Source organism: Filicampus tigris, chromosome 3, assembly GCF_054856515.1.
Source record: "Filicampus tigris isolate MCC_2025a chromosome 3, RoL_Ftig_1.0, whole genome shotgun sequence".
NCBI lineage: Eukaryota > Metazoa > Chordata > Actinopteri > Syngnathiformes > Syngnathidae > Filicampus > Filicampus tigris.
Window position 1 is genome coordinate 6,465,001 of NC_141219.1, and position 14,967 is coordinate 6,479,967.

Here is a 14,967-nt window from a genome sequence, read left to right on the forward strand (position 1 = left end):
GCTCTCACTGACAGCACAGATCATTAGGGAGATGGGACAAAAAAAAAAACGATGCAATGTAAAAGTTTTTTTTTTTTTTTTTATCTAAGTCATTGATTTATCAACAAAATAATCAACATATTAATGGATTATGAAAAATCATTGTTAATTGCCCCACCAAAATAAATTACAATTTACAGCAAAGTCATGTAATCGGTACCGGAATCAGGATTAGCAGATATTAGTCATGGATGGTCGGTATCGGAATCAGCAGCATAAAACCCTCGTGGAAACAGCCTTGTGTAAATTTTTATTCTAGGAAATACTAATAATACAAAATGAGGGATTGGGGCATCACTTACTGACTGTCGTTTTTGACCGAAAAGCGAGGTTTACTGTCCAATATTTCCAAATATGCAGCCCCCACAAAAAAAAACATCAATCAATTAGTTAATTGATTAACTAATTAATCCTTGCAGTGTAAAATCCCACCTAAACAACGGTTTAGGCTTTCATAGTGCTCTTTAGTTTTTACGTTTATGTTTTCAATGCAACATGAAGTCGGAGCTTGTCAAGAAATTCTGATTTAGGCATGATTCAAGTCGTGGGCATTACACATCCAGAAAGTATTAGCTTGTCCTTGTTCCCCCTCCCACCCCACACCTCTATTCTCCTCCCTCCGATTCTGGACTTCAAAGCCCCATTCTTTTCACATAAACCTGGATGCTTACAATCGGTAATAGCTTAGAGCTGTGGTGACAAAGAGCGAGGCGACAGCACACATGTAGAAGCGCGGGGGAAACATCAGGCGCTAATGCGGCAGTCACAGTGCCGACTGTCAGCTGCGGTCTGCAACGCTGCTTCTGTTTTTCTCTGCTACTGCTGCAAGTCCTTTTTACAGGTAGCATGTAACGCTGCCCGTGTTATCCCTCCTCGACTTCACATTGGTGTCTTTATTCAGGGGTTCTCAAAACCTTTTTAAATCCAAGTAGCCCTTACAGGCTTGACTCATTGTTTTTGTACGGACCCCTTTATAATCCCAATGATAATCAACCATAAGGTACGGAATCATTACCTATTGAATAAACAAAAATTAAAACCTTGTGGGGTGGAAGGGGCCCTGTGCTCAAGGGGCAATTCTCAAAAAGAGAAACCATGCTCAAAAGTTAAAATACACAATATGATGGGATGCTACATGTAATTACGCTACTGATGAGCAACGTATTGTAGCAACGGTGAAGCCGTGCGGTTCCCAGTTTGCATTGCACCATGCCATGTTGAATCGTTGCCACCGATGTTAATTCTTATCGGTCATGTGTGTTTATGTTTCCAATAGTTAATGCCAGATATCTCAATATCGATGCCATTTGATACGACACGACGATGGGTTCATTCAAAGCTAAGCATTTTTCAGAAAATCAAAACATCATTGTAGAAAAGGTTGTGAGAAGTCCATTTTTATCCATACGAGCTCAGTCAGTCACCAACACAGTCACCAATAAATGAAGTGGAAATCAAATTTATTGCAGCACTGCTTCAATAATAAATGAATGTATTATGCTGCAATTGGTGGAAGGTGAATGGAGTGAAATACCTTATAGTCTTCAAAGGACTATGCAGGAAATTAATCACAGAAGAGAGAGTGTGGTACTCTTTCAATGTGTGCATGCATTAGTCTAAAATGCAACTTCTATCAATTATTTGTCAGGAGTGCTAGCTTGTTAACCATGTCTGATTTCAGACAGGACCCCTCACAATTTACGATGTTGCCCGATGCATTGAAAAATCTCTGGGGGTGAGAGCTTGTGGCCTGCACACACAAGTACTGTATTTATCCGAAATACCTCCAAATAATGAAAAATGCCTTATTTCTTGCCACTAAATCTGCTTTCCAGTTGCACCGCCTCTACGTCTTCCTGAGAAAGGAATGTGAAGCGAGTGGAAACTGCATTATGTTTCCACTTGACCAAGTCACAGAATTAGTGGAGTGAATCTATCAGCCCATTGCATCACAGTCCGTCATTTTTTGGGACATTTTGAGAACTCTTATTTTCTTTGGCCATGTGCTTTAAAAGGCTGTAGCAGTTTTACTCTGCCCATATGATTCAAGACGCAATCCCGTAGCCGCGTTCATCCCCAACAAGGAGCTAGGTGAAGTTCACGACATGGAGCGTAAATCGAGCTTTTGAAATCGTCTCACCATGTCGCCCAATTAAGACGTATCGTTCTGCTGGCTGTCCAAGCTATCACATGAAAACCAAGCTGACTTTTACTTGTGAATCGTTGCTGAACCCTAACTAAAATCCTCCCACTTCCTTAGGAGCTCGGCTTGTGATAAGCTGCTAATTGGAAGCTTTGAAAGCACAAGCTTGGCAGAATGAAGTGACTTCTCATTTTAGTGCGTTAACGTGTGTTCATGTGTGTGCGTGCGCCTGTGTGCGTGTGTGAGGGTGTACGGGCTAGCGGTGTGAACGGAATAATTATCCACATTGTGCGTGTCTTACCTCCCACACTGTTGTGCCTTTCTAGCACTTGTGTTTGTGTTATTAGTGCTGTGGATGTGTTGTCGTTATACACGGTGATATTCATGCATAGATTGATACACATAGACCCACACACGCACACACCCCACACACACACTATAAGGAAGACCTGACTACTTGTGCGCCATTAAATATATTAATTGTTCTTTGGAAGGCACCTTATGAAAAACATGTTGAGGTGGAAGCTCTGTGATTAACTCATTCGCTGCCAGAGATTTTCAGACCCACTTTTACCCTAACATTTGAAAAAAAAAATATATAAATTCTTGTGATTGAATGGCCGGACTGTGAAAAGACAAATAAATACGTCAGTGGCAGTGAATGAGTTAAGTTGTACAGGAAGTCCTGAGTTTACAAACGAGTTCCGTTCCTACACTGGCAATGTAACCTGAATTTCCGCGTATGTCAGATTTCACTGTTAAAGTTGAAATTTACGTCAAAATACTTGTAAAAATGACTAATTACTAAAATGAATAAAACGAATAAAAATGAAAATACATTCAAATAAAAACATGCCGTGCCGTACTTGCCATTACTGCTGAGAGGTGGATGGAGAAAACGATACTGCCGGAATGCAAACAGACACGATTGAGACACTCTGCGCATGCTCAACTGCATCCCGGCCTTTGTAGCGCTGAAAATGTTTGTATGCCGAAGTGTGGTGTTTGGCGCGCAACTCACCGCAAATACACAAGCAGAGGTAAACAAGCTCAGAGATGCAGCACAAAAGCACTCTTTTGGAGCGAGGAGGAAAGCGACTGCTTCATTCCTGTGTTGAGTGATATGAATATCAAGTGTTTTATTGAGAGTTGGAAGTGACAAGTGGAAATGACGTCCATTTGAGTCATGATGCCGTGCGTCGCCATTCACAGTGGGTTATTCAAATGCCGGAGCAACTCTATCCGCTCATGCATGTAAACGGGTAAATGTTTCAGAAATCTGAATTTTGACCTTAACTTTGAATATTGACTGCATGTAAATGTCACTGTAGTGCTGGGGACAAAATGGCGGAAGAGGCACGAGCATCGTAAAGTCGAAACGTCGTGGGTCGTGTACGTCGTAATTCGAGGGTTTCCTGTACTTCTGTAGTCTGTTTGGATTATTTTTCCAACTAGTGGCCGGTTGTTTAATTCTCTCTTACTTTAACCACCGGTTAAAATCATTTCCACTTGTTACCTTCAACAGTCAATAAAAGAATTGATATTCATGTCACTCACCACAGTCAAACATTTGTTGAACAGTGTGTTTGTTATAGTGGTGTGGGACTACACTGCCTCACATTCAGAACTTTGTCTACTTTACATATTTTCCACTTCACATGCTTACCCAGTGGTTTCTCGCCGCATATGCGTGACTCATCCCAGACAAGTCATTTCACGCCTTGATCCACAGCTTCAACGCTAATAAACTGTCCTGACCTCCAGCATTGTGTGTATTCTTCACACAACCAAGAAGGTGATACCTAGTCAAAGAACCATGATGATTTCGTCCATCTTGGGTTCTCTTTCTCCACCGAGGCTGTCGGCCGCCCTACCTGTTAAGACGGGCTAAATAGCTAGCCTGGTCTTTATCCCCCTCAGTGCGCTTGCATGGGCAAAATGGAATAGAGAGACATAATGCCGCCTGAGTCAAACAGTCAAAGGCGGTCCCTTAAATTGCTTCCAATCCCCTTAACAAATCTGATGGAGAGTCTATGAATAACTCAAGCAGTGCTCATCTGCCACGATTCCCTGCCTGTCCTCTCCTCCCCGAGAAGTCAAAACCTCTGTATCAACGTGAGTCACCTCACCACGTGCCACCTTTTCAGCTCTCGAGTTGTCATGTTTGCAACACGCTAGCCTTCAGAGCGCTGGTTTTCTATCAGCTTGCTGCGGATAAATGACAGCCGGGCTATCACATGGAAGGCGATGTTGACAAAGCGATTCCCCAGAGAGACAAATGTCTACTACTCTACTGTGATTAATGTGTTGTATACTTTAGTGGCTAGTTGAGTAGAGATTGTCTGGTATGGACTTTAGCCCGAGAGAGAGGCTATGGATGGGCTGAGAGAATCAATGTGTGGCATCAATGTCTCCCTTCTGGTGTTTTCCTCTGCGGAGCATCCATTTTTTTTTGATTGCTTGCACCACCACAACTTTGGTTTTCGGCATGTTTCGTACTTGTGGAGGAGTTCCACTGTGGCTTCCACCAGTGACAATGCAACCTGTGCTTTTACTGTTTTTATAAGCGTTCACTTTTGTCTTTCCACTCTGCGCTAGTAGTAGCCATTTGTCTCTCTGATGATTAATTAGGAGGCACACAAATGTTAAAGTGTCTAACACATTATAGGATATGCACACTATGTAGCACAGTGGTTGTATTGCACATTGAAATTTGACAGAAATGAAGGAATGAAATAATGAAAATATGATTGTGCTTAAAATGTAGTCACATACTCCGCAAAATGATCTTCACGGATGGGAAACCTGACAGACACATTGGACGACTGCGACCGTTCATCAACGCGGGCAACACGGCTGTGTGGCGCGGAGGCGGGCGTGTGCCGCACGCGTGCGGACGCACATGCTTGTGTGGTCGGGACAGTTTATCCTTTCAGGTTTCACGAGACAAAAGAGACGCATCAGAAAGCTGAAATAATTAAGCAATTGCAGATTGCCTCTTTTTGTAATTAAGAGATTTCGTCCGCTTTGTTGTGACTTGTTTTGCTCGGCTGTTCTTTTTCCGTCTGTTTTGCATCTTGCTATCTCTCCCTGCGTGACTCCTATTGTGCATCTTCCGGCTGCAGCCTTCGCACCGAGCGTGCCTTTAATTACCCTGCAACACGACATACCACTTAGCACTCAGAATCCCTGTCGCTCCCCTGACGCAAGTAGCGCTTGCCCTCCCACACAAACACATTTTTCAGCTCCGGTAGGTATGCAACTTTCACCGAGTGTCCGAGTGTGACAGCACTCCTCGCTCGCTGGGGCTGCTTATGCTCGGCAGTGCTCGGATCAGCCCTGGCGTCCAATTCCGTCCGCAGTTTACTTGTAAACCCCATAGACGATATTTGACACTGAATGTGTAACAAAAATGTCCAAGTCAAAAGGAAAGGTTAGAAATATATTCTCCAATAAATAGGAGGTATAAAATGTAGAAATTTCACAAATGAAGATAATGTATATAAAAGAACGAAACTTTGCAAAATGTTTACAAGCTTTAGCACATAAACTAAAACCTTTTGTCCATGTATCCATCCTTACGGTAGCAAAGCACTTCCTGGCTCACGGAGAATGACATCAGAGAGTTTGGCCATACTATTTTCTTATTCTTGGCAAGGGCAAAATGGTAAAATTGTGACTCAAACAAAAAATAACTTCCTCAAACAAACATGAAAAAAATAACAGCTTCTTTTAAAGATTCTGAGAAATAGCTGCGGAAGGCGCCTGATAAATCGTTGCTAAAGTGTGTCAATAAATTCCTGTTTTGCCTCTTTTGTCTCTTTTGCGCTGTGAATAGCAGAGGTTTACTGTAATCCATTTTTCAGGCTGAGAGGTCACTGAAGAATCATTGAATAGTACCCGTACAAAAAAAGTTTGGGGATCCCGACACAAAAACTGCGCAAGCAATGGACACCAAGTCGGTCTGAGCAGCCGTGTCTCTAAGGCAAAAATGTCTTTGTAACAACCCCGTCCTTTACTTTGGGCAAATCTTTTTATTTATGCCTCTGTAGTGCGATGTTAATTCAAATGGTTCTCTGGAATGAAAGTAAACGTCAGGAGTAAACTCTAAAACCTGTGTTAAAAGTGAGCGATGGTGGTGGCAGATGGTTTTATATGGCTTGCTAACAGCTCTTTCCAAGGCTGACATGGTATTTAAGTATGTGAAAGAGACAAACACCGGGACAAAAGAGGATCATTTGTGAAAATAACTCCTTTTCTGAGTTAATCAAATGGGTGAATACTCCCCATCTTTTCATTAAACAGGAAAACCTTTTGAGGAGTAAATCCTATCGGATTTAAATTAAATGCAAATTAAGAGTTTATACTATATATTTTATACTATAATATATATTTATATTATTTACATTACAATTTGGCACAAAGAAAACGGCTTTCTTATTGATGTTTTTATTCAATCACATCAAGATTATTATTGAAGCTAATGTAAAAAAAAATTGCTGATGATAAAAAGTGTTATTCACAATATATCTTATTGAGAATGAACAAAAAACACATATGCCTACCCATTGTCTACCACATTGTAAGTAAGGCAGGAAGTACTCATTCTGCACCCAGCTAGCCGATGGCGAGGCTGAAGTGTCAAAATGATTGATATTTTAGGGAAACAAGTCGTGGAGTGGAGGCAAGAGTTTTCCAGAGATAAAACTTGGCAAGATGACGCCCCGCAGCGACAATGTGGAATGTTTACCGAATGATCAGCTCTCTCCGAAGCTAATCAGCTAATCACGGCTGGATCCTGCCTTAGAGGCCTGATTGACTGATTAAGGCGAAACTCATCAACACGCCACCCGGCGTGTCTCCAACGCTTTGCTTACTTGAATCTCAGAGAGTGGCTTCATTTCGTCAGTCTGTCAGGATGTCATATATCCGTTGTACTCTTAACATTGAAATTCCTGTCACCACTGATGTACAGATTCTGAGAAACCCTAAAAATGTTTTTGCTGCCAAATACAGTATAAAATACCAATTGTGATAACTTGGCAATAAAAAAAATAAGCAAATAAAATGCCTGCGTGTGTGGAATGGCTCTTGATATGTGGCGTGCAATGCATCTATACAGTACAGCAGAGTGCAAGTTGAATTTCCTCTTGAGGGCTTTGGATCACTATAATAAATTTAAAAATAAAATAAAAATCACCGGCTTGTCAACCTTCACTTGCCCTGTTATCTTTTGCGCCCAGCCCTGTTCTCTCCTTCACTGTTCAGTGATAGTTCTGAGCATCACATGGAGAATGCAGGCAGATCAATGCCAGTATTTATTTCATGTCCAATTAGCCGTTGCTAGACCAGGAAACACTGTCGGACTCGCTGGTGATTCCCTCCGCTCCCCAATTCCCTCAGCAGCCTGATTTCCCTTCCAAATCTTAAGTAAGCTGCATTTACCTCCAAACATGCCTTGATGCGGATCTTCTGAAAGAATTGATATATGCAGTGCTTTTCCTGACTCAAATTGAGGCAGATGTGGTACCGTTCTGATGCTGTCTCTCCAATTTGGCTCAGACAAACCTTTTGTGTTAAGTATTTACATGCTTTGTATTGTTCGTTAATATTTTATTCTAACTAAATCAGATATATTAAAAGGCAAAATAAAAATACAGGAACTCTTTTTGATATGAAATTATTTATTTTTTAAACAAAAGTGTGTAATAAAAAGAGAGAGATTAGGAAGAAGTGACATTAAAATCACGTTATTACGTTATGGAGGGAGTTACTGTAATTTAGGATGATTTATCTCACAAATCCGATCTGCTTTGTGACAAGAAAAAGTAATATTTCCTCGCCTTGTTTGAAAAACCACAAAATTATCCGACACGTAGTAAAGAAAGGAAATCCAACATTTGCGGCTCTTAGGTTTCAAAGTGACTTCCAGCTGTTTCTTATAAGGTACAGCCCTTTCACCGTGGCGTAGTCAAGTGATATTTTTCATGATGTCAGAGGTTTTAAACTTATTTCCAGAATACAACTGATTTGTAAATCTTTGTCAACCTCTACCAGCTTCTCTGGGCCCAAGTTTATCTGAGATGGACTGACGCAAAGCAGAAAGGTGTGCTGTGGTCTGACGAGTGCACGTTTCATATTGCTTTTGGAAATTATGGGTGTTGCGTCCACTGGATCAAATTCAAAATGAGTAATTAGTTGGGGAGAAAAAAACAAACAAAGTTTATCAGTTTGAAAATTAAATGTATTACATTTGTAATCTTCGTTTCCAAATGTAACTTCATTGGAATTGGGGCTTGTTTATCATACCCTAACGGTGACTTTTCTTTACTTGAATGTCTTGAGATACACAGGTTGTCTCAATAAATTCCTCCCTGAATGCGTTAAAACTCATCTTGAAGTTAAGTCGATTGCTGCAATTATTCCAACCATTCCCCCATTGTCACGTCTTTTATAGTCAGGAGTTACATAGAGGGGAGAAAAATGTGTAAAATTGCTAACCCTAAAGAGGGGAAAATAGCGTGCAATTGCCTCAGTGACGCTGGTGTGAAGCCGCTGCATCATTATTGCTGCTTAAAGATCGAATATAACCAAATATAATTGAATATTAAGCCTGACTTAACCAGTTGCCTTTCCACCTTTCAGATTTGTTCCTGACAACAGAGGGGCCGAAGTTTGAGACATGGATCAGCAAGGTACTTTTTTTCAGCTCTGTTTCCATAGATGGAAAGGTCAATAAAAACTCTTCAACAGTAGAATTGAAATTTACTATTTTTAGCATATATTCATTAGCTGAAAAGTTGTTTTTGACATAAGTTGAGCGGGTTTCTTTTTTCTACCCCCGGTAACTGTATCGGGGTGATGCCGTCTTACATGTGTTAGCATGTTTGAAGTGTTACCTGCAACATACCGCACGGAGGTCGAACAACGCCGACACGCAGTTCTTGTTTGCTCCACCGCTCGCACTCCATCGCCGTCGTGCTCAAATCGGAAGCCGAAATGTTCCCAAACGGCTGATTTGTATAGTGCAGACGGCTCCTCCAGCTCCATATGCTTTCTCCCGCACTTGCCATGTTTTTTCTACATTTGTTTTGATCCATTTCTTATTCGAACAGCAGATGTGGCGGCCGCTTGGTCTCAGGCGTTGCCTTCTTTTTTTTTTTTTTTTTTTTTTCCTTCATCAGACGTATTCGTCGTATGACTGCGTGCACCGAACCGTGAAGCGGTACGGGACGAATACAAAAACAGTTACACCCCTAGTAAACGGTGTTTCACAAGTGTAATAGTAATTAAGATATACATATAAATTTAAGTGTGTACCCACTTTTGGCCCATCGCAAACCCTCTAAAATAGGCAACTCAATTGTGACCCAAGCTGCACCATATCACTACTGATTTCTAGAAGCAAACTGGACCTTTCTCTGCATCTTCTTGAGAGGTTTACCACCATGCCTTCTCCAAAGAGCCTTGCCTGCCTGTCTAACCTCTACTCAAAGCTTCCATCACGCATTTATGACAGAAAATTATCAAAAGGGTTTCACAATCCCACAATTGAAAAATATTAACGACGTCCCCAATATTAAAATATGGGGAGAATTACTCTACGTGTGTTTACTTTGAGGATAGCTTGTGTTCTCTCAAACATTAGGAGAGTTCATTCTGTTCTCAGTCAGCCGTGGTGAAATGGGACCTGGTGACTATTCAACTGTGTTGTGTTGTTCTTCAACCCCAACCCTCTATCCCTCCACGACCCGAAGGTGTTAACCTGCTCATCAGAGACGATGAGTCATGAAGCACCCACACCTCTGTTCATTTGCGATCTGTGAAGCTTCAGTGGGTTGCTGGATTGTCGGCTGCTGCTGCAGGACTCGTTAATATTCCGCCGGTGCAGAGCCAGGAGAGACTGTGTGGCTGTTTTGTGTGTGCGTGCGTGCGTGTGCGTGTGTGCGTGCGTGAGTGTGGTGCGGACTGGGGCCCTGCTTGAAATTCAGCAGGTTGAGGCACAAGGCGAGCAGCAGTGTATCTTATCGCAGCGAGAGGGAATGGGAGGAGGCCCGGCAAGAAGAAACAGGATGGGGGTTGGCAACGAAATGGTGACAAGCCAGGGATGAAAAAAGAAAGGAAAAATGAGCAAATAAACTAGGAGAGTGTTTAGAATTTTCAACCGTCTTAATGCCCACAACCGTCCCACTCCCTCACCCCCTTTCATTTATGCTCACCAAGGATGTTTTCTCATTTATCTCTTCGAGGATGTCTTCCTTGAGCTGCTTGTTTGCTGGAAATTTGGCCCCACGGGATAAAGACAAAGGAGGGAGACTATTAATGTTCTTTTTTTGATATGTGATGCTAATTAGAGGACACAGCTTGCTTGAACATGTCCCTATTTTCAGTATTTTCTCGCAGTATCATCAGTTTTGTCCAGGCGTGTTTCATGAGTTTGTTTTTTAAACATTTTTATTTCTTGTCAGATTCAAGTTATTTCTGTGACCGCTGTGAGTTTTTCTTTCCCGAACAGAGAAATAATATATTCATACATACATACGTACATACACAAGTATGTTCATACATATTTCATACGTACGTACGTATGTACGGTACATGCATACATATATTTCATTGAGGGGCACCAACAATTGTCCGTGTGTGTATGTTATTACCGTGGCCTTCTTACTTGCACAATAAACTGGACCATGTCGCTGAAACGTTGTTGAGCCAAGACACAATTTTTTTACATTATGAAAATGTCACGGCCGGCAAACAAAAATGTCACCAGAGTTATGAATACTGCAATAATGATGATGATAAACATAACAGATTGGTACAGACGAATTGAGTTCAGACACAGACCATGCTAAGTAAATGTAGGAACTGTACTACCCTCACATGTGGACAAGGAGAGCCACTATAGCCGCATATACAATTGGAGCTTTTTATAGAACGGGACAAACGCACAAATACAAAATGAGAACGCTCTCATGCAGCTGCTGTCGCAACTCATTCTCACAGTAACTAACCGATCAACCCGACTCCAGCTCCTGACGTCACAAGTCCACATCCAAGTATGTACAATAATTCAATTTTGTAAAACCACTATTTCTTTACATTGTTTTTTTTTTGCATATATATTTTGGGGGGCTGAATCGATTAATGACATTCATGTCATTGGGGAAAACCATTTTAATTAGCAAGTACATTTTAGCTGTGAGCTTGGTCACAAAATGAAATAAGGTCCTAAAGTGAAGATACCACTGTGTTGCTTTCCTCTCTTCCTGCATCCAGACCTTCTTGTGACTTAATGTCGTTATCGAAAAGAAGTCGGGCGCCGAGAAGGACGAGGCGGAGGTCAACGAGCTGTAGTGTGGAGAGGTGTTTGTTAAAGGTCAACTCCTCGTCCGCGACTATAATGCGGGAATACTACACTTAAACGACAAAGCTGTGCGCTTGTTGGGCCGCGTACAGTGCGCAAAAGGCCGTGCCTGCTACATAGCACGTCCACTGAATTTTAATCAGTCACGTTACTTATGTTCTCTGCATCTCCACTTTCAACTCGTTGTGTTGTCAGCGGTGACACGTTGCACAGGATAGGTGCACTGTGATATTGCAGTGTTTCTTTATAGTTGGTCCGTGTGAATGTGGTTAAGAGTAATGTGAACAGACGGGGGACTAATAAGATGTGTTAGCCTTTCATCTTTGCACATCAAATCCACTGACGCACACATGGTTTTAATCATGACATTTACCAATCAGCAGCCTGCAACAGTCAATCACACTAGCTAAGATCTGATCTTCTGTTAGTTAACACCCTTCTGTGTGCGTGTTGTCGTTTTACACTTGTGTGACATGTTTGAATTCTTAATAAATGAAATGTGTGACTGTAAAAAAAAGCTTATTGCTTTAAATTAGTGATGTAATGATAATATACATCTTAAGTCTTTTTCATTTTTATATGGTGCCGCTGCCTAATTTGTAAGGGACATGCACTTGTGGAATTAGTAGAAGAGCTGAGGTACAGTATATGGGTTGCGCCCGTGACATAATTACCAAATCTTTCCTGCCGTAGCTATAATATACATTTTTCTGTTGCAATTGATTCGTGTTGTCGTCTTCTGGTGCCAACAGCATGAGGATGAGCCCCTGCTACAGTGCTCAGTAGATGCCTGCTCCATGAATTTGCATGCCATATTTGACTGATGAATAAGCCCAATGCAATTCATTTTCAGGAGAGAATGTTGGATATTCTTGTTGATTGTTGTTTGTGTCCATAACTGGGTACTTTATTGAACATGATGACAAGTACTAATTATTTTATATATTATGTCTCATTTTTCTCTTCCACATGTTGTCAGGATGGCAACTTCAGTCGGGCAACTGTTCTGCCCGAAGACCCTCCCTTTCCCAACGTGGGACAATCATCCTTTGCTGATTTTGGTGAGTGCAACTCTCATGGAATCTGTAGAATTCAAGTTGTTCTATATATTTTTGCTCTTTTTAAAACTGCGGTTAAGCAGTGAGCATTGGACACCTGCACAAGTGCTACCTATTATCCAGAGAGGTTGATTGGGAATTGGAAATCGTTTTGCTCTGTTTCCAAAAGTTAACATAGATCAATGTAGGCTTGAGAGAAGCCATCCACTTTGTCATTTGGATCCCTCAGAAATAATAGCAAAAAGATGTCAGTAAATAACCTGCCCCGTAAAAATGTTTATAGCCGCTCATTCACTAAGAAGCTGTGGTCCACTGCCAAACTTCGCTACCGAAGATGCCGACAAGAATGGGGACAGGGAACTATATAAACAGGCCACAAACGAGATGAGAAAATAAATCAGCATTGTCAAGAGAACCTATTCAGATAAGCTAAACAAACTGTTTTCTGCTAACGACTTTGCGTTACTGTAACAAGGCTTGTGAACCATCACTAACTACAGGAGAGACCCCCCACTCCTCCCTCCAAGTGGATTACTACAGTGGTCTAGCTAACAAACTAATTCTGTTCTAAAGACAAAAATACACGTTTTTTTTTTTTGTTTTTTTTTACACACAACACCCACTCATCCCCACCACCAGCGACTTCCGTCATAATGCCAACAGCCGCTATCACACCTTCTAAAACCCCACCTTCTACCAAACCTTTCACCATTCAAGAGCAGGATGTGAGTCGGCTCTTGAGTGACAAAAGCTCAAGAAAGCTCCCAAACTCGATGGTTTCTCATCACCCTGCCCGAAAGTCTCCGCTAATCAGCTGGCTTCACTAAGATCTTCAACAGATCTCTGGAACTGTATGGAGTCCTATCCTGCTAACACGCCCTGTCATCCCAGTCCCGAAGATATCTGAAAATTTGTGACTGACCAACCGCAGGCCTGTGACCCTGACATCAATAGTCATGAAGTCCTTTGAACGCCTCATGCTGGATCACGTGAAGAGCATCACAGAACCCCTGCTGGGACCACTGCAGTTTGGCTATGGGCAGAGCAGTTGAGGTTCGGGGGGGGAACCACGTCATCCACGCCCACCATCACTACCAACCCAATATTTCCTCCTTCCACTGCTCTTTGTATGCTACACAAATCACTGCACCTCAAGGCACACAGCTGTAAACCTCCTGAAGGTTGCAGAACACACCACAGTCATCATCTTAATGAACAACAGCAATGAGTCTGGAACTGGAGCAGCTGGTGTCTTGGTGATGGCAGCTCAACCTAAAGCTGAACACCCTTAGCGATGTAGATATGAAGTTGAACCGCCCTGTGTCAAAAATTCAGACCTTCAAGTTCCTGTGAATTAGTTTCTTAGGGCCTGAAGTGAGAGGCCAACATCAACTCCTTCCCCAAAAAGGCCCAGCGGTGGATGTTCTATCTGCGACTGCTGAGGAAGCTCGGCCTGCCACAAGAGCTGTTAATGCAGTTCTGTTCAGCAGTCATCAAATCAGTACTGGGTTCATCCATCGCAGTCTGGTTTGGCGATATGACTGCAACGGAAAGTTAAAATTGCCAAGAGGATAATTCAAATAAGAGCAGGGAATCTCCTCTTGGATTCAACCCAACCTGGACACTACCTTTTCCAGCTCCTTCCCACTGGTAGCCGGGATTAAATAATTCATTTTAAAACCAGCAGACATTCCAGCAGCTTCTTTGATCTTACCATTAACTTTTTGAACATTGTCATTTAGACAATTTGCACATCTCTGTACTGTCATTTTTACTCTATTCGTCATCGTATCTTTATTAGTCTTCTTTATTTGGACATTTCTTTCTGATCGATACTACCATACTCCTGGACACCTTACAATATAGTCAGTGCTTAATGACTGCATCATTTACACATTGTTGTTGATTAGTGTTACCACAGTACTCGTCATCTAGAATATATTGCCGAATGAGTCTGTAATATTAAATAGAGAGCGAACCAGCTTTACAGGAACTTGGCTTTATTGTTGGACTCACCAAGTCTAACTCAGTTGGGCAGCCCTTATCGGGAGGCTAATTGGACAGAAAATTTAAAAAGTAAACACCTAAAAAGCCGTATCTTGTGCAGGACCGGATTTAACTCAACTGGGTCCCGGTTGGTGTGCGAGAGGCTCCCTGGCTAAGTCCCTTAAGCCTCCTCTGCATTTGAAGCAGGCTCATCCTGTAACTTTCTCCCGCCGTTGCCATTGCCAGACGGAGCTAATCTACACAACGCACAACACACACACACATTTTTGTGAAAGTCTTATCCCCCTTAAACAATTTTGGCCGATGTGAGTCATTGTTCGTCTCGGCTTTACATTTTATTCTCCACAAATCTC

At 41.9% G+C, this 14,967-nt stretch overlaps 1 protein-coding gene across 1 annotated transcript in view; it reads left to right on the forward strand.

Moving 5' to 3' along the window:
• Nucleotides 1–14,967, forward strand: part of itfg1 (integrin alpha FG-GAP repeat containing 1) — a 94,881-nt gene that overhangs the window by 10,028 nt on the left and 69,886 nt on the right. Inside the window, exons 7-8 of the mRNA XM_086025273.1 lie at nucleotides 8,828–8,877; nucleotides 12,529–12,610. Coding sequence (XP_085881399.1) covers nucleotides 8,828–8,877; nucleotides 12,529–12,610 — 132 coding nt within the window. The remainder of the gene's footprint in view (nucleotides 1–8,827; nucleotides 8,878–12,528; nucleotides 12,611–14,967) is intronic.